Here is a 21,326-nt window from a genome sequence, read left to right on the forward strand (position 1 = left end):
GAAATGAATGTTTCATAGACGTGGGGAGAAGAAAATGTGTACAGGTAAAGCAAGTATAATAGATCAACTAATGGTGAATCCTGTGGAGTCAGCCTGGATGGGTTCTAATTCCAGTTCTACAGTTTGCTAGGCATGTATCTTAGGGCAACAACCACGCCTATTTGAAGCTTTGTTCACACTTCCTAATCTGGAAAATGGATTAGTAATTACAAATGTTCTAATATTTCAAAGGATTTTGGACTAAATTATTCATATAAAGTTCTTGCCATAATGCCTGCCATACAATAAAATCAAGGAAATTGTCATCTAATTACATTATTATGATTGTTAGAGTGGTGAATATTTCTAATTCAGTAGATATGTCCCGTTAGAAGACTGTAAAAATGTGGTGGATTTGGCTACATAGAGGGCAACAAAAACTGCAACAGAGATGGTTTTGGATGGAGTAGACAGGGAAAAACCTACATAGAACCTGCTGAAAAAATGATTAATAAGAAACTTATCACAGCATGTGGACATAATTCTTTCAAAAGATTTGCTTGTGGCAGAGAAGAGGAGGTTCAGGATATATTGCTAGGGAAATTACGCACTGAATAAAGAATTGTTTTAATGGGAAAGATGAGAGTGTGTTGAACGCTGAAGAGGATATGCTAGAGAGGGGAGCAGGCAGAGACTGAACACAGGAAGTTCCCTGTGAAGGAGAAGGGAAAGGAGCCCGCGCTGCTGAGAAAATCCTGGGCTTTGGTGGCAACAGCTCTACTTCCAACTTCCTATCAGGAGGAAGGAAGGAAAATGGATGTGTAAATCTAATGCTGAAAAGAAGCAGTCGCTGATGGTTTCTATTTTCCTTTGAGGTAGGAGACAGAGTCATGGGAGATTAAGTGGTGCACAGGGGAAGGAGGAGAAAGAACACTAGGCAGAGTAGAAAAGATTAAAAATAGAGATTTCAGACAGACACACAGAGTGAATTTATAACGGAAAAGAGACAGGCTTGTTCAACAGTGTTCTGGGCACAAATTTCACTTTTCAGGCTGTCAACAAACACCTAATATGTCCTAGAAGTAGGCTAAGAGAAAAATGGTGAAAGATACAAACAGGGGACCTGCCTTTCAAGAGCTTTCATTCCACTATGAAAAAACAACAAATAATTAAGGTAAATAATGAACCAAAAGGTAAAATATTTCTAGTATATTTTCCAAGTAATTGTATTCGAAGAACAAAAGAATCCAAGCGCTTAGAAAATAGGAGGGGACTGAAGGCTCTAGTTCCTACAGGAAGACATCTATGCAAGGAAAAGTTGGAAACCATTCATTCAGCATAGAGATAAGGGTCTGTGCAGCAGCCGAGGCAGCAAAGAAATTGACCTATTTTAAAAATTCTGTATTGACTCCAACTCCAGGGGCAGATAGATGACACTGGAAGTGTAGGCAAGGAATGGATTGTAAAGTGTTTGGAGCTTACTCTAAGTAAAAGGGGAGGCTCTTAACACGATCATGGCATTCTTAAAGTCACTGTCTTTATGTGAAGACAGCAGTTGGAAAATAGCCTACAACCGATGTTATTGTTAATGCAGCATTTTTCACAATATGATAAAATAGGAATTGTATATACGCACAACATATATAAACAGACACATACCAATAAAAGTATTGCTATGTGGAAATTTGGAGTAGAAGTTTCGGAAGGGAATCTCAATTGTTCTCATCAAGCGTGACCTTCTCAACTAAGCTACAAAACTCAATATTAACACAAAACGAAAACTATTTTTTGAGTTATTTTTTGTGACATTACTTTTAAAAATAGTTACCTTACATCTAACTTTATGACTATGTGTTAAGACTTGACTTTCAGATGGTATGAATTTTCATTTTGGTGAAATTCTAATTTTCAAATTCCAGTTTTGAATTTTATAAATTAATTAACAAGATAGGAAGACTCCAAATAAGAAAAACGCAATTTTTCATAATTTGTAGCAATGTCACAAATTTCATACATTTTATAAATTTGGGGGTATAATTTTACACATTTCTAAATTGAGTCAGAATAATTATAAATATATTAATAGTAAGATCATTTACAGGTACAACAAGAATAGATACTTGTATATCCTATACATAATCATGACACCTAGAATATGCCTATCTCTATGGCTTTGAACATGTTCCTCATTTTGTTTCATGTTTCAATTTGATCATGTTTCAGTTTGATTTCCACACTTGTAAAATTAAGGGATTTTTAATGTTCCTGTAACTCAAATACATGAGAAATGTCTCCCTTGTGTGTTCTGGTTTCCCAATTATATTTTTAAAAATACCATTTTTCATTTGTGTGCAATTTAAAAATTGTAGCATTCGTTTTCTTTAACAGGAGAGAATCATTTTACGTTTTGAGACAGAAAAAGTAACATTAAATTTTATAAATGTCAGTGATAAAATCATATCCAGTTCAAACAAGCTGACTTAACAAATAAATTATCAGGACACATACGTTGCTGTTCAATACCTTAATATTTCTCAAAAAGCCCCATATGAATGGAGAGGGTGTATAAAACCTAATATGTAATGTTTTTCAAGGAAGAGCATTTATGTGCTGCCCCTCTGTATATGCATGCAGTACCCAGCACCTCATTTTTACATGACACATATAATATTTATTTGGCAATGATTAGTTGTATATTCTCACTAAATTATTTGTCTCTTTCTATAGAAAGAGAATGCAGTATTCCACAAATGGAAAACAATTTAGATGCTAATCCCAAGAAAGACAGATATAGATGTGGAGATGTGTTGAAATTCTCCTGCATACAAGGACTTATTATGGTTGGAGCAGTTTCAATTCAGTGCTACCACTTTGGATGGTCCCCTAATCTTCCAACATGTAAAGGTAAATATTTATCTTACAGCTGCTGAACAAGAGTTAAAACCTTAGACATCAACCATTTCTTTCCTCTCTTAATTTTCTGTCTGCTTCCAGTGCATCTATAATCTAATGCATTAAGCCAGAGGTGTACCCACCATGGACGAGTGTTGGGTTGTAGATAAAACAGTTTTCCTTATTTAAGAAATTAATCTCCAGTTGCTTCTTGAAGTGTGTGGTGGAAGTATCCACAGATATGTATAAGGAACCTGACACTGGCAGGATTTCTTGTTAGGTTTCCTTTTGCCTACAATTCCACCATTAATATTGCACATTTTATATAATGTGGGACTTACCTTAAGTGTCATCAAGTGTGTCTAAACAATGTTCAAGTAGCTTATAGTCAATTCAATCATATGTATGGCTGGAATAAAACTTAAAACTTGATCAAGGGGCTTCCCTGGTGGCGCAGTGGTTGAGGGTCCGCCTGCCGATGCAGGGGACGCGGGTTCGTGCCCCAGTCCGGGAAGATCCCGCATGCCGCGGAGCAGCTGGGCCCGTGAGCCATGGCCGCTGAGCCTGCGCGTCCGGAGTCTGTGCTCCGCAACGGGAGAGGCCGCGACCGTGAGAGGCCAGCGTACCGAAAAAAAAAAAAAAAAAAGTTGATCAAATGCTTGTTTCAAAGGATAATATTTTTTCCAAAAGTTTTGATACAATGTTTCCATGGAATAAGAATATTGTTATAATTTACACACCCATATTTATTAATTGGTTTGCATACCTATTTAGGGTATCTGGATTATTGAACATGTTTTCTGGGCTTACATAGACTTCCAGTATGTTAGCTCAGGATGAGCAATAGAACTAGGAAACAGAGTCTGGTGTAAACACCATTGTTTTTTCATTGTTTAAGAATGCTAAAATAAATTATGTAATAAATAATAAACTAACAAAAAAATCTCTGCATTAGCTGGATTTTTAAGCTGTAAAATAGACCACGTGACCATTATTTACACAGCATGTCTACTGTAGGGCAAGTAAAATCGTGTGCTCCACCTCCTCAACTGCTCAGTGGGAAAGTTAAAGACACACAGAGAGAAGAATATAGACACAGTGAGGTGGTGGAATATGTCTGCAATCCTGGATTTCTGATGAAGGGCTCTCATAAAATTCAGTGTGTTGATGGACAATGGACAGCTTTGCCCATGTGTATTGGTAAAGTATTAAAAATAGTAATATTTAAAGGTAAGTCAACACTTTTATTTGTATTCTTATACAAACTTAAATGATAAAGACGAACATATTTTTGTGAAATTTTCCAGAGGAGAAGAGTACCTGTGGAGATATACCGGAACTTGATCACGGCTATGTCAACCATTCTGCCCCTCTCTATCACCATGGAGACTTGGTAGAGTTCAGTTGTAGAGAAGCATTTACAATGATTGGACCCAGATCAGTCACATGTATTAGTGGAAAGTGGACCCAACCTCCTCAGTGCATTGGTGAGAATGCACTTCTCAAATTGACATTTAACATTTGCAGCCATATTGTTGAAATTTAGAGTTATCCTTGAAAATGTCAGCTTAAATTATGATTCCCAACATTTGTTGTTTATAATTCAATATATGTCTGAAGAGGAAAAGTATAAACTAGAAGAGAATTTTATGAATCTTTCTGTCCTGATATTAACATTGTTTATCTTTACAAGTGTGAAGCTAAATCTTACTGATATTCACATGATTAAAATATGAGTACTAGTTACCAGGAAAATACAACTATCTCTGCAGAAATACCAGTTTTGTTTTTATATGATACTCTTTCTTTTAGGACCTTTAAAACAAGGAAATATAGCTAAGAAAATACCCATTTCATGCATTCCTTTAGGAATCTTGCCTCTCTCAAAACTTCTAACAATGATGATTTCTCAGTCAGTTTCAAATGCAGCAAAAAGAAGTTAATGTGCTGGAGGGAAGGTGGGCTCAGGCCCTCCCAGTCAGTAGGTAACTCAGTCACAGGAGGCCCTTGGGCTGGGGCCAGGAACCTGCCCTGACTGATGCATTTCACTGTAAGTGAATCATCCTGACCTTTGGATGACCAAGTCTTTGGTGACTGATGACTATCTTCCTTCACTTTTCCCTTAGATGACTTCTTTCCTGGAGTTTTCCTGGGTCCTGCATTCAAAGAGAGCCCTGGATGCCCGGTCTTATTTATTCATCAGATTTCTAGTCATTAATTATTCCAAGAAGAAAGTAGAGCTTAGGCTCAGGCTCCATGAGAGCAGGGATTCATACCTGTTTTGTTCACTGATATATTGCCAATACCAAAAGACTGGCTGACAGATGGGAGATATTCAATAGGAGCTTATTAAGTTAATCAGTAAATTTCATTGTTTATTACTCCCTACATTTTTACTAAACACAGTCCAGCCCAAGGTATTGCCAGTTCTTCACCAAACCTCATCTTTATCCTCTTCCATCTCCACAAATGACCTCGCCTCATTAACTTTTCATTCTACCTTACACCAAAACATGTGCTTCAATTATTACTCCCCTGATCTCAGAGCTTTCCTTGCAAAGGTTAATCCTCTACCTGTATTCAGTTTAACATAATCCCTCTCAGCTATAATAGACCTTATTCCAATTTTCTCCTCTCAGTGTTTATTTTGTAACTCTGTCTAGTCTAGCTTTTCATTCTTCTTACTATATTTATTTTCTCCTAATAAATAAGTTTGCTTTCCTTTCAGAAACCAGTCAATCATAGGATGATGACAGCAGCCACCACTGCTCCTTTTGAGTATACATCTTCCTTCGGTTACCATTCCCTGAAGAATACTATCGGCTTTGTCTCCCTCAACACTCTGAACAAATCCTAAAAATAGGGCTGATTCTCAAGCCTCTAGTGTGTTTTGAATTCATCTCCTTATTTCATGTTATTTTTTCAGGGTTGCATTTTCAAATCATTACTTTTCGATAGCCAACTACTTGACTTTTATTTATTCTGTTATCCTCACTTGACTCTTATCACTAACAAATCATAACAAATACTACCAAAGACCTATACTGATATTTTGTCATATTCAAAAAGAACTTCCACCTGCATTGATTTTTTGAAATAGGTAGCTATATAAAAAGCTTTTTTAGTCCATATTTAACTTTTTTTCTGGAGCCAGAAAAAAAATTGTTATTATGGCATTATATTGGATCATAGAATGACCTGGTGTATAATATAGCTTCTCAAAGACTCTACGTGTATATACAGAAAACAAGTTTTAACTTTAAGTACCCACTTTCTTATTCCAAGTATTTGTTATTTTTTGGTGATCATTCAAAAGATCTTAAAAATTAAGATTCTATTAAAAAACCCTTAAATGTACTTTTCTTATTATGTTTCATTACTTTTCTTGAAAAAATATATATAAACTAGCAACTTGATATTCTATATCCACACATAATTGTTTTTATTTTAATGTTTTAAGATTGTGAATTAAAAGCAATGCAGAGATGCTTGAGATCTAAAAACAAATGAATATGAACATTTGCACATGTTTCAAGTTTGGGACCAGATTATTCATGCAATGACTATTCACTATGTAGATCATGCAAAAATGTTCCAATCCAAAATGCAGAATGTCTTTAGGATGGATATTTTCTCTGAAATTTCAAAAACTGGATGCAGGACTCAGGTTCATATATAATAGTCCATTTCATGCAATTTGATCAGTAATAACTTTGTTGGTGGAACTTGTAGGCATAAATTGTAAGTTCATTATATAACTGACTTCATAGCTATTTATTGTATTTGTTATTTGGTTCTTAGAATTAGTCTTTTCAAGGGAATATTTTCATTTTATAGCGACAGAGGAACTTAAGAAGTGTAAATGGTCAAAAGCATTTGCATCTGAGGGAAATCCATCGGATAAGATTGAATTTGACCATAACACCAACATAAGTTACAGATGTCGAGGAAAATCAGAATACAAACACTCAATCTGTATAAATGGAAGATGGGATCCTAAAGCAACCTGCAAAGAAGGTAAACTCTTCTTTATAATGTTTTCAAAAATGTATTCTATTTCTTTCTAACTTGTAAAAGTAGTATCTTTGTGTCTTTCAAGGAAATTTAGTTATTTATCATTACAAATAATTTTCAATCTGAAAGGTAATTTAGAAACAAACCAAAACACTGTTTCTAAATATTAATTGTATCGTGTGCATTAGTCAGCTATATGACACAACACCCAGAGCCTTGGTGGCTTTAAATTAACATCTGGGCAGTAGGTGTGCTCATTAGCATGGGAAAACCATTGCTTTTGATTTCTTACATTACACATAAATGTGCTTATGTCTATGCTGAACTATTATGTATTTATTCATGTATCTAGTTATGTATCAATCTATGTATCTATCTATTTATATATATTTATGTATCTATCAAGTCATCTATTTATCTGTTTGTGTATCTATAGCTATCTTAAAAAGTCTTGAATCATATTGACACCACCAATTCCAATTGAATAGGCTCATTTCAGTTTTTTACTTTCACATCTGTATCTCTCTTCTCTAACTGTAGGACACCTTGACTCACTATCCTCAATATTTTTACCAATTTCTACAAGCCTATAATATACAGAAAGTAGCTTCAAACCAATATAAAAACAAATCTACTATCTAGTGTTCAACATCTTATAGTTCTTTCTTATATGAAGTTCTCTATGTAAAAATCATACCACACTAAAGCTGTTAAAGGAGAATAAATTATTTAGAAAAACATAAATATTGGGAATTAAACAACAAACTTCTAAACAACTGCCATGGCAATATACAATGTGTACTGTATATTATACATGATACATTTATGATTGCTTAGTCCTTGTGAATTAACTCTTTTATAATTATAAAATATTTATTTATAGTTTTTGTAACACACTTTGTCTGCAAGTCTATATTAGCTTATTTAAATATAGTTAATTTATTTAAAACAATTTATTACTTTATATGATAAAGGAATGCCCAACAAATTTCAAGTAATCAATGTCCTCAAAGCAAATATAAAATTAAAAGAGAACTTGCTACACAACTGCATCTTTAAGGAAACAAATAATATTTAGAGGCAGTGAAGTACATGTGTTCTTCTACATTTTCTTCTAGAAGCTTTATAGTTTTAGTATGTATATTTAAGTATATTATCCATCTTATATTAACATTTAAGTATTGCATAAAATAGGAGTTGATTTTTTTATATATGGATAGCCAATTGTTTTAGCAATATGTGTGGAAAAGACTTTGAAATGAAAATCAATTGACTATGGAAGTGTTGATTTATTTCTGGACTTGCTATTCAGTACATTTATCTATTTGTCTGTCTTTATTCCTGCCAAATTGCCTTTGTAACTAGCTTTTTAGTAGACTTGAAGTCTGTGAAGTCTGATGTGTAGTCTCCAAGTATGTTCCTCCTACTCAAAATTGTTTTAGTTATTCTGGTCTTTACATTAACATAGAAATTTCAGGGAAAGCTTATTAATTGTTATAAAATATTTTTTTGTATATGAAAAGGGATGGCTTTATAATGAGAAATAAATTAGGGAGAATTGACGTCTTTACCATATTGAATATTCACATCATAAACATGGTATGTCTCTTTATTTACTTATGCTTCTATTTTTCCAGTAATGTCTTAAGTGTAAAACACTTATAGTTCTAAAAAATTTTGAATTTACATGTGAAGTCATCTGATATGTAGTTTGCTTTTTTGGAAGTTTCCCTTGATGAAGAATTCAATTTCAATAGGAAGTGTGCTATTCACATTTTCGATATTGTCTTTTGTCAAGGTGTGAAAGTTGTATTTTTCAAGAAATGTCTCCATTTTACCCAATTTATGAACTTGATTGATGTAAAATTCTTTCTAATAGTCACTTAACATTCTATTTTTCTTTTAACTCTACAGTATATTTGGTGATATCACTTCTTTCGTTCTTGGTATTGATAGTTGTTTCTCTCCTTTATTTTGATCTTCTCCCAAGAGTTTTGTTTTTCAATATTATTATTTTCAAATAACCAATTTTAACACTCTTAATTTTCTCCATTTCCTCTCTTCTCTAATTTTTAGCTCTGTTAATTTTCTCTGTTTTCTCTTTTCTATTCATCTTTCTCAATTTTCTCTCTTTTGTGGACTTAATTCTCCTTCCTTATACTTTCTTGATTTTAATTTTACTCTCTCATTTCTTAAGATAGAAAATTAAAACATTGATTTAAGCCATCCTACTTTCTAAATGTAAACCTGTAAAACTACCTTTTTCCCTTCTAAGTGCTGCTTTAGCTGTGTCTCAAAAAATTATAAATACATCCAATTTACTTTCATTTAGTTCTATGTGGAATATTTTCTAATATTCCTAATGACTTCTTCTTTGACATGGCAATTGTTTAGAAGTTTGTTGTTTAATTCCCAAATATTTATGTTTTTCTAAATAATTTATTCTCCATTTAAGAGCTTTATTGTGGTATAATTTTTATATAGAGAGCTGAATATATTTAATGTATACAGTTTGATGAGTATCATGGGTGTTTGCATAGAAAATTTATTCTTATTGATTTCTAATCTAATTCAATTGTCACAGAACACACTGTGTAATTTTTCAGTATTTTGAAATTTGTTGTTTCTTTATTGCACAGCATATTGCCTATCATTGTGGTATTTCCTTTTTCATATAAAGCATATGTATAATCTAGTTGCTAGATCAGGTTAAAGTGGTTCCTAGTGTTCTAAAAATTTATCTATGTCTTAAAATGTTTTTTTTCTAGTTGTTCTATCAGTCAGAGTAAGAAGGCTATCAGTATTGTTAACTAGGATTATGGATTTGTCTATTTCTTCTTTTAGCTCTGTCCATCTTTGCTTCATTTATTTGATATATTTTTAGATACAATATACATTTATGATTGCTTAGTCCTTGTGAATTAACTTTTTTATAATTATAAACTGTTTCTTTATAGCTCTTGAATACACCTTGCCTGGAAATCTATATTAGCTTATTTAAATATAGTTAATTAATTTAAAACAATTTATTACTTTCATACAATAAAGGAATTCCCAACAAATTTCAAGTAATCAATGTCCTCAAGTTATTCTCTCTAAAGTAAAAGCAAATATAAAATTAAAAGAGAGCTAGCTACACATCTTATTCACACATGTCAAAAATCCCTAAACTAAAAAACCCCATTTTTGGTGGTTTACTAACAGAAAATACGTTAAATTAAGTAAAATGAAAAGGAAAACAGTATACTTTGAAATCTATGGGATACAGCAAAAACAAAGATATTTGTAGTTTAAAGCATGCATTACAAAACAAGGAACAAACTTAAAGTAATAGGAAGTACAATCTAGAATCTAGAAAAGAACATACACCCAAAGAACATAGAAGGAAAGAATAATTAAAATTAAAATATCAATTATTATAATAAGCTAAAAAATCATAAATTGCTGATTTACAGAATATTAATTCAGTTTATAGGGAAATGTAGTGGATAGACCAACTTCTGCAAGACTTATTAAGAAGTACAGATTAATATTATTAGGACAAAAGTGGTTAAACATCAGACACAAAAGAAAATAAATTCTTGAAAATACATTGAAAAAAATGTCAAGATAGTTAAAACAGAAATAAGAAAAATATTTTGGATGAAATATAAAATACTTCTATTGATGTAGAGCAAAATAGAAAATCTGATGATATTAGTTAGCATGAATGAAGTGTATTCAGTCAAATATTTCCCTGAATTTAATACAAAATATTGAACAATTGAAAAGATTTACAAGACTTTCCAGTATATACTTGCATATGGCTTCTAATGAAATAAAAATGCAGTATGGCAGGAGAAAACAAAATCAAGAAGTCACAGAGAGGTCCAAAATCTTCCAGGTATAGTCATGCAGAGTCTTCCCTCAGTTAAGCAGGACAGGCTTTGTCTTCAAATTATGAACTGCCAATATATATCTGAGGTATCTCAATTTTATGGGACTCAGACACAGTTTACAGAGGGGTCTTTTATACCCTGCTGGTCACGTAACTAAAGCCAGGTTGTCTAATCCGTTAAACCAGGTGTATTTCATCAATCTGTATATCTCTTAACAGCACAGGAAAGCTAGTAAATTGTACCTCCAGAAGAGTTCTGAACTGTAAACAGTATACTATAAATCCCAGTGAACATATCTAATTCTTACCTTGACCAAGACTCTGCATCAAATTAATCGATCATTAACTAAGTGTAATTTTTCCTCTGGCTAATCTGCTTCCACTGGGAGAAAATCTTGTGGGGATTTTAAGCTGATTCCAATACATCTGATCACCAATATGTGTAAAAAAAAATACCCTGATGTCAGTTTTTACTTAGTGCCTGTAATTGAGTGAGCAATTCACTTAGAACATTCTAAAGGTTAGAAGTAATTAAAATCGATTTTATGTAAATTATGCAAGATTGACCACAGAAATAACAGAAGGAAGAACCTGCAAGGAAGACCATGACACTGTAAACCAAGTGTGATATATTAAAGTGCTTAACAAGCTTAAGAGTATAATTGAGTCTAATATTGTTTAATCATTTATGATATATTATTAGAGGTTTCTATTTATTGAAAATTATTCCTTTAATATTTTTAACTTATGGTTTTTAATCAAGAAATCTAATTTTAATATTTTCAGAAGCACAAATACAATCATGCCCACCCCCACCTCAGATTCCCAATTCTCGAAATATGACAACTACAGTGACATATCAGGATGGAGAAAAAATATCTATTCTCTGTCAAGAAAATTATCTAATTGAAGATGAAGAACTTGTGTGCAAGGATGGGAGATGGCAGTCAATCCCACGCTGTATTGGTCAGTAGTGCATAACGTGTTTTATAAGATTCTTTTAAATAAGAATAATACTCCTCTAAGCTTTGTATGGATCAGCAAGGTCAAGATCTCTCTATTCCACTTTATCTTGAAACGGTAAATCACAATTAAGTATATAAATTAATGAACATTCTTTCACTTCTAGTGAGAAGTAAATACAGACAAAATCTTTGGCCTACTATGTAAATACAAGATAAAATTTATGTTTATGCATATTTTATTTCTAATGATCAAAAGGACAAGAATGAAGGGGCAGTTGGGCTGCCCAGCCTGGGAGTCACAGACTTGGAAGATAATTCCCCCCAGCATGTCTGACTTAGAAGTCCATTGTAGCTTGTGTACAGGAAAGCCAGAGGGCTGTAGGAAACAGAGATTCTGTTCTTAAAAGGCACACAAAAATTCTCACTTGCTCCATGTCCCAGTGCAGAGGCAGCAATTAGAAAGAAGTCTGGGTTAGACTGACTTGCTGATCTTTGTGAACCTCCCAGAGAGGCAGGAGGCAACTGGGGACATGGATACTGGTGCCAGCCATTATAAGAGACAAGTGCCACTTTGGAGTTCTCCCTATAGCTTATTAGCACCAGAAGCTTACCAACCCACGACAGCACCAACCCCAGGCCCCACCAGGCCCCACAGCTCCTACGATGGGACCTGGCCCTGTTCCTGGGTGGGACAGCACCAGCGCAGGTACCCTTGGGCCCTGCAGCCAGCTGCCCCAGGACTTGGTCCTGCCCACCAGTGGCTGACAGCCTCTGCATGAGGCAGAGTCTGGTAGCCAACCAGGTGGGGGGCCAGCCCCACCTACCAGTGCACCCACAGTAATTGGCCTTGCTACAACAGATGGGCACCCTTATAGCATAAAGATCTGGTGTATAGATCCTACAGAGGGGAGCATGCTGCTGGGTCCCATAGACTTTTCCTACATAAGGTCACTCCTCCAAGATCAGGAACATGCCTCACACATATTAATAAACACAGAGAATTAGGCAAAATGAGGAGACAGAGAAATACATTCCAAATGAAGGAGCAAGACAAAATCTCAGAAAAAACTCTAAACAAAGTGAAGATAAGCAGTATGCCCAATAGAGTTCAAGGTAATGACCATAACAATGCTCAGTGAACTCTGGAGAAGAATGTATGAAAACAGTGAGAATTTTAAGAAAAAGGTAGAAAATATAAGGAAGAACTAAACAGAACTGAAGAATACAGCAGCTGAAATGAAAAATTACACCAGAGGAAGTCAACAGCAGATTAGAGGATTCAGAAGAATGGATCAGTGATCTGCAAGACAGGGTAGTGGAAACCACCCAATAGCACAGGAAAGAGAAAAAAAGAATTAAAAAAAAAAATGAGGATAGCCTAAGGGACATCTGCAACAACATCAACTATAGTAACATTCTCATTATAGGGATCCCAAATAAAGAGAGACAGAGAGAAACAGAGAACATATTTGAAGAAATAATAGCTGAAACATTCTAACAAGAAATATACAGATTTCCAGGTCTGGAAATCAGAAAGTCCCAAACATTTACCCAAAGAGGGCCACACCAAGACACATTATCATTTAAATGGCAAAAATTAAAAATAAAGAGAGAATCTTAAAAGTAGTAGGAAAAAGCCATTAGGTACATACAAGAGGACTCCTCTAAGACTATTAGCAGATTTTTCTGCAGAAACTTTGCGTGCCACAAGGGAGTGGCACAACATATACAAAGTGATGAAAGGAAAAAACTTACAACCAAGATGACTGTATCCAGCAAGGCTATCAAAGGATGGATCAACAGCTTTACAGATAAGCAGATGATAAAAGAGTTCAGCAGCAATAAAATGACTTTACAAGAAATGCTAAAGGGACTTTCTAAGAGGAAAATTAAAGACCACAACTAGAAATAAGAAAATTACAAAAGAAAAAAATCTTAATGGTAAAAGCAAACATACAGTAAAGGTAGTAGGTGCTAGTAGGAAGGTTAAAAGACAAAAATAGTAAAATCCTCTGTATACACAATAAGTAGTTAATATAGAAACACAAAAGGATGTAAAATATGAGGTGGGGAATAGAAATGCAGGGTTGTTAGAATGTGTTTGAACTTAAGAGACTATCAACTTATAACCCATATGAATATATGTTGTTATATATGAATCTAATAGTAACAACAAAACAAAAAATCTATAATAGATCCACACACACAAAAGAAAGTAATCCAAACATAACACTAAATATAGTCAGTAAATCACAAAGGAAGAGAGAACAAAAGGAACAAAAATGAATTACAAACACAACCAAAAAACAATTAACGAAATGGCAAAAGGTACTTACCTATCTATAATTACTTTAAATATAAATGAACCAAAATGCTCCAATCAAAAGACATAGAGTGGCTGAATTGATTTAAAAAAAAAACAAACCAAAAAGATGCATATATATGCTGCCTATAATCACTCACTTCAGATCTAAAGAAACACTCAGACTGAAAGTGAGGGAATGGAAAAAAGCATTTCACGAAAATAGAAATAAACACAAATCTGGGGTAGCAAAATTTATATCAGACAAAATAGACTTTAAAACAGAGACTGAAACAAGAGACAAAGAAGACATTATATAGTGAGAAAGGGACCAATCCAACAACATTATGCAACAATTTAAAATATATATGCACCCAAACTAGAAGCACCTAAGTACATAAAGAAAATACTAACAAACACATACAGAGAAATAGACAGTAACAAAACAATAGTAGAGGACTTTAACTTCCCACTTACATTAAAGGACAGGTCATCCAGACAGAAAATCAAGTTTAAATCCAGTGAAGAAACATTGGACTTAAACTATAAGTCAGATGGACTTACTAAACATATATAGAACATTCCATCCAAAATCATCAGATACACATTCTTTTCAAGTGCACATAGAACATTCTCCAGGATAGATTACGTCTTGGCCACAAAAGAAAGTTGAGAACATTGAAATCATAGCCAGCATCTTTTCTGACCACAAATGTATGAGACTAGACTTCAACTACAGGAAAAAAAAAAACCAAAACTGCCAAAAGTGCAAACAGTTAGAGGTTAAACAATATGCTACAAAACAACCAAGGGGTCACTGAAGAAATCAAAGAGGATATTAAGAAAAATACTTGAAGACAAATGAAAATGGAAAAACAATGGTCCAACATCTATGGGACTCAGCAAAAGCAATTCTAAGAGGGAAGTTTATAGTGATACAGGCCTACCTCAGGAAAGAAGAAAAATCCCAAGTAAATAGTCTAACCTTAGACCTAAAGAAACTAGAAAACAAAGAGTAAACAGAACCCAAAGTTAGTAGAAGGAAAGAAATAATAAATACAGAGGAGAAATGAATGGAATAGAGACTTAAAAAAAAATAGAAAATATCAATGAGACTAAGAGCTAGTCATTTGAAAAGATAAGCACAATTGATAAACCTTTAGAAAGACTCATCAAGAAAAAGAGATGAGGGTCTGACTCAATAAAATCAGGAATGAAAGAGAAGCTACAACTGATACCGCAGAAATATAAAGAACCATAAGAGATTACTATGAAAAATTACACACCAATAAAATGCACAACCAAGAAGAAATTGATAAATTCCATGTAATGCACAATTTCTCAAATATAAATCAGGAGAAATATAGAAAATATGAACAGACTGATTATCAATATTAAAATTGAATCGGTAATTTTAAAACCCAAGAAACAAAAATCCAGGACCAGACAGATTCACAGGTGAATTCTACCATTTACAAAAGAGTTAACACCTATTCTTCTCAAAATATTCCAAAAAAATTGAAGAGGAAGAACACTTCTGAATTTATTCTGCAAGTTCAGCATCACCCTGAGGCCAAAAACAAAGACGGTGCAAAAAAAGAAAATTACAGGCCAATATCACTGATGAACTTAGGTGTAAAAATCTTCAATCAATATTAGCAAACCAAATTCAACAATACGTTAAAAGGATCATACATCATGATCAAGTGGGACTTTTCAGAAGGATTCAAGTATGTTTCAATATCTGCAAATCAATGTGATACACATCCACAAATTGAAGAATAAAAATGATATGATTATCTCAATAGATGCAGAAAAAGCTCTTGACAAAACAATATCTATTTATGTTAAATCTCTCAGTGAAGTGGGTAGAGGGGAAACATACCTAAACATAATAAAGGCCATATATGACAAACGTCCAGCCAATGTCATACTCAACGGTGAAAAGCTGAAATCATTTCCTCTGAACCAGGAACAAGACAAGGATGCCCACTCTCTCCACTTTTACTCAACATAGTATTGGAAGTCCTAGACACAGCAATCAAACAAGAAAAGAAATAAAAGAAATTCAAATTGGAAAGGAAGAAGTAAAGCTATCACTATCTGTAGATAACATGATACTATACATAGAAAAACACCACCAAAAACTATTAGAACTAATAAATGAATCCATTAAAGTTGCAGGATATAAAATTAATATATAGAAATATGTTGCATTTCTATGCCTGAACAACAAAGTTTTAGAGGGAGAAATCAAGAAAGCAATCCCATTTACAATTGCATCAAAAAGAATAAAATAGCTAGGAATAAATCTAACCAAGGAGGTAAAAGACTTGTACTCTGAAAACTATAAGAAATTGATGAAATAAATTGAAGATGACAAAACAAATGGAAAGATATCATGTTCACAAATTGGAAGAATTTATATTGTTAAAATGACCATGCTACTGAAAGCAATCTACAGATTCAATGCAATCCTTATTAAATTACCAATGGCATTTTTCACAGAATTAGAACAATTTTTTTTTTATTTGTAAGGAAACACAAAAGACCACAAATAGCCAAAGCAATCTTGAGAAAGAAAAGTGGAGCTGGAGGAATCAGGCTCCCTGACTTCAGACTATACTACAAAGCTAGAGTAATCAAAATAGAATGGCACTGGCACAAAAACAGACACATAGATCTAGGGAACAGATTAGAGAGCCCAGTAGTATACCCACATTTATGTGGTCAATTAATCTATGACAAAGGAGGCAAGAACATCATGGGGAAATGATTGCCTCTGTAAATGGTGTTGGGGAAACAGGAAAGTTGCATGCAAAAGAAGCAAGCTGGACTACTTTCTCACACAATATACAAAAATAAAATGAAAATGAATTAAAGACTTAATTGTAACTCTTGAATCCATAAAACTTCTAGAAGAAAACAAAGGCAGTATGCTCTTTGACATCAGTTTTAGCAATATTTTGGGTTTTGGGGGGTTTTTTGGATATGTCTCCTCAGGCAAGGGAAACAAAAGCAAAAATAAGCAAACGGGACTCAAAAATGAGAAAGCTTTTCCACAGCAAAGAAAACGATCAATAAAATGAAAAAGGTAGCCTACTGAATGTGGGAAGATATTTGCAAAGGATATATCCATTAAGGGGTTAATATTCAAACTATACAAAGAATTAATGCAACCAACATCAGAAAAACAAATAACTAGAAAATAGGCAGAGGACCTGAATAGACATTTTTTCCAAAGAAGACATACAGATGGCCAAAAGACACACGAAGAGAAGCTCAACATCATTAAAAGGCAGGCAAATGCATGTCACAACCACAGTGAAATGTCCCTTCACACCTGTCTTAATGGCTGTCATCAAAAAGACAACATCCAGTGTTGGCGAGGATGTGGAGAAAAGGAAATCTTTGTGCACTGTTGGTGCAACTGTAGATTGGTGCAGCCACTATGGAAAAGAGTATGGAGTTTCCTTAAAAACTAAAAATAGAACTGCCATATGATCCGGCAATTCCACTGCTGGGTATTTATTCAAAGGAACCAGAAACATTTGAAAAGATATATGCACTCCAATGTTCATTGCAGCATCACTTACAATAGCCAAGGTTTGGAATCAACCTAAGTGTCCATTGATAGAGGAGTGGATTAAGAAGATGTTTTATATATACACACAAAATGAACTATTACTGAGCCATAAAAATTACACATTTCCATTTGCAAAAACATGGATGGATCTAGGGTGTATTATGGTTAAGTAAAATAAGTTAGATAGAAAAAGACAAATGCCACATGATCTCACATATACGTAGACTCTAAAGAAGCCAGGGGGATGTGTATTCAGCATAAGGAATATGGTCAATGATATTATAATAACTTTGTATAGGGACAGATTGCTATTAGACATCCTGCTGGTCATTTCATAATATATGTAAAAGTCGAATCATTATGTAGTAGACCTGAAACTAACACAATATTTTTATTTATTTTTTTTTTCACACCTTTATTGGAGTATAAATGCTTTACAATGTTGTGCTAGTTTCTGCCATACAACAAAGTGAACCAGCCACATGTATACACGCATCCCCATATCCCCTACCTCCCAAGCCTTCCTCCCATCTTCCCTATCCCACCCCTCTAGGTTGTCACAAAACACCAAGCTGATCTCCCTGTGCTATGCAGCTGCTTCCCACTAGCTATCTATTTTACATTTGGTAGTGTATATATGTCCATGCCACTCTCTCACTTCATCTCAACCTCCCCCCACCCCCATGCTCTCAAGTCCATTCTCTACTTGTGCATCCTTGTTCCTGCCCTGCCACTAGGTTCATCAGTACCGCTTCTTTAAATTCCATATATATACATTAACATACGGTATTTGTTTTTCTCTTTCTGACTTACTTCACTCTGTATGACAGATTCTAGGGCCATCCACCTCACTACAAATAACTCAATTTGTGTCACATCTTTCTCCATTCATCTGTTGATGGATATTTAGGTTGGTTCCGTGTCCTGGCTTTTGTAAATAGTGCTGCAGTGAACATTGTGGTAAACGTATCTCTTTGAATTATGGTTTTCTCGGGGTATATGCCCAGTAGTGGGTCATATGGTAGTTCTATTTTTAGTTTTCTAAGGAACCTCCATACTCTTTTCCATAGTGGCTGTATCAATTTACATTCCCACCAACAGTGCAGAAGTGTTCCCTTTTCTCCACACACTCTCCAGCATTTATTTTTTTTTGTTTTGTTTTAAATTTATTTATTTATTTTTGGCTGCATTGGGTCTTCGTTGCTGTGTGCAGGCTTTCACTAGTTGCGGCGAGTGGGGGCTACTCTTCATTGCAGTGTGCAGGCTTCTCATTGCAGTGGCTTCTCTTGTTGTGGAACATGGGCTCTAGGCATGCGGACTTCAGTAGTGTGGCTCATGGGCTCTAGAGCACAGGCTCAGTAGTTATGGCACACAGACTTAGTTGCTCCGCGGCCTGTGGGATCCTCCGGGACCAGGGATTGAACCTGTGTCCCCTGCATTGGCAGGCAGATTCCTAGCCACTGTGCCACCAGGGAAGCTCCTTATGTTTCTAGAGTTTTTGATGATGGTCATTCTGACTGGTGTGAGGTGACACCTCACCATGGTTTTGATTTGCATCTCTCCAACAATTAATAATATTGAGTATCTTTTCATGTATTTGTTGGCCATCTGCATGTCTTCTATAGAGAAATGTCTATTTAGGTCTTCTGCCCATTTTTGGACTGGGTGGTTTGTTTTTGTGATACTGAGCTGCATGAGCTGCTGTATATTTTGGAGATCAATCCCTTGTCAGTTGCTTCACTTGCAAATATCTTCTCCCATTCTGAGGGTTGTCTTCTTGTCTTGTTTATGGTTTCCTTTGCCATGCAAAAGTTTCTAAGTTTCATTAGGTCCCATTTGTTTATTTTTGCTTTTATTTCCCTTACTCTAGGAGGTGGCTCAAAAAGGACCTTGCTGTGATTTATGTCATAGAGTGCTCTGCCTATGTCTTCCTCTAAGAGTTTTATAGTGTCTGGCTTTACATTTAGGTCCTTAAAACATTTTGAGTTTATTTTTGTGTATGGTGTTAGGATGTGTTCTAATTTAATTATTTTACATGCAGCTGTCCATTTTCCCCAGCACCACTTATTGAAGAGGCCATCTTTTCTCCATTGTTTATTCTTGTCTCCTTTGTCAAAGATAAGGTGACCATATGTGCGTGGGTTTATCTCTGGACTTTCTCTCCTGTTCCATTGATCTATATTTATGTTTTTGTGCCACTACCATAACATCTTGATTACTGTAGCTTTGTAGTATAGTCTGAAGTCAGGGAGCCTGATTCCTCCAGCTCCGTTTCTCTTTCCTAAGACTGCTTTGGCCACTCAGGGTCTTTTGTGTTTCTGTACAAATTGTAAAATTTCTTTCTTTAGTTCTGTGAAAAATGCCATTGGTAATTTGATAGGGATTGCACTGAACCTGCAGATTGCTTTGAGTAATATAGTCGTTTTCACAATATTGATTCTTCCAATCCAGGAGCATGGTATATCTCTCCATCTGTTTATGTTATCTTTGATTTATTTCATCAGTGTTTTATAGTTTTCTGAGTACAGGTCTTTTGACTCCTTAGGTAGGTTTATTCCTAGATATATTATTCTTTTTGTTGCAATGGTAAATAGGATTGTTTCCTTAATTTCACTTTCTGATCTTTTGTTGATAGCGTATAGGAAGGTCAGAGATTTCTATGCATTAATTTCGTATCCTGAAACCTTACCAAATTCACTGATTAGTTCTAGTTGTTTTCTGGTGGCATCTTTAGTATTTTCTATGTACAGTATCCTGTCATCTGCAAACAGTGACAGTTTTAGTTCTTCTTTTCCAATTTGTATTCCTTTTATTTCTTTTTCTTCTCTGATTGCTGTGGCTAGGACTTCCAATACTATGTTGAATAATAGTGGCAAGAGTGGACATCCTTGTCTTGTTCCTGATCTTAGAGGAAATGCTTTCATTTTTTCACCATTGAGAGTGATGTTTGCTATAGGTTTTCTTACATGGCCTTCACTATGTTGAGGTAGGTTCCCTCTATGTCCACTCTCTGTACAGTTTTTATCATAAATTGGTGTTGTATTTTGTCAAAACTCTGTCTGCATCTATTGAGATGATCATATAGTTTTTATTCTTTAGCTTGTTAATATGGTATATCACATTGATTGTTTTGCATATATTGAAGAATCTTTGCATCCCTGGGATAAATCCCAGTTGATCATGGTGTATGATCCTTTTAATGTGTTGTTGGGTTCTGTTTGCTAGTATTTTGTTGAGGATTTTTGCATCCATGTTCATCAGTGATATTGGTCTATAGCTTTTGTGTGTGTGATATCTTTGTCTGGTTTTGGTATCAGGGTGCTGCTGGCCTTGTAGAACGAGTTTGGGATTGTTCCTCCCTCTACAATTTTTTGGAAGAGTTTGAGAAGGATAGGTGTTAACTCTTCTCCAAATGTTTGATGGAATTTGCCTGTGAAACCATCTGGTCCTGGGCTTTGGTTTGTTGGAAATTATCAGTTACAGTTTCAATTTCATTACCTGTGATTGGTGTGTTTATATTTTCTAATTCTTTCTGGTTCAGTCTTGGAGGGTTTTACTTTTCCAAGAATTTGTCCACTTCTTCCAGGTTGTCCATTTTATTGGCATAGTGTTGCTTGTAGTAGTCTCTTAGGATACTTTGTATTTCTGCAGTGTCTGTTGTAACTTCCCCTTTTTCATTTCTAATTTTATTGATTTGAGTCCTCTCCCTTT

At 34.5% G+C, this 21,326-nt stretch overlaps 1 protein-coding gene across 2 annotated transcripts in view; it reads left to right on the forward strand.

Moving 5' to 3' along the window:
* The window catches only part of LOC101271984 (complement factor H), a 125,022-nt gene that overhangs the window by 92,167 nt on the left and 11,529 nt on the right, over nt 1-21,326 (forward strand). For both annotated transcript variants that reach the window (XM_049708179.1, XM_033415450.2), the window contains 5 exons: nt 2,707-2,883; nt 3,889-4,071; nt 4,179-4,358; nt 6,709-6,888; nt 11,549-11,728. In XM_049708179.1, the coding sequence (XP_049564136.1) occupies nt 2,707-2,883; nt 3,889-4,071; nt 4,179-4,358; nt 6,709-6,888; nt 11,549-11,728 (900 nt within the window). The remainder of the gene's footprint in view (nt 1-2,706; nt 2,884-3,888; nt 4,072-4,178; nt 4,359-6,708; nt 6,889-11,548; nt 11,729-21,326) is intronic.

This window comes from Orcinus orca, chromosome 1 (genome assembly GCF_937001465.1).
Source record: "Orcinus orca chromosome 1, mOrcOrc1.1, whole genome shotgun sequence".
Classification (NCBI taxonomy): Eukaryota; Metazoa; Chordata; class Mammalia; order Artiodactyla; family Delphinidae; genus Orcinus; species Orcinus orca.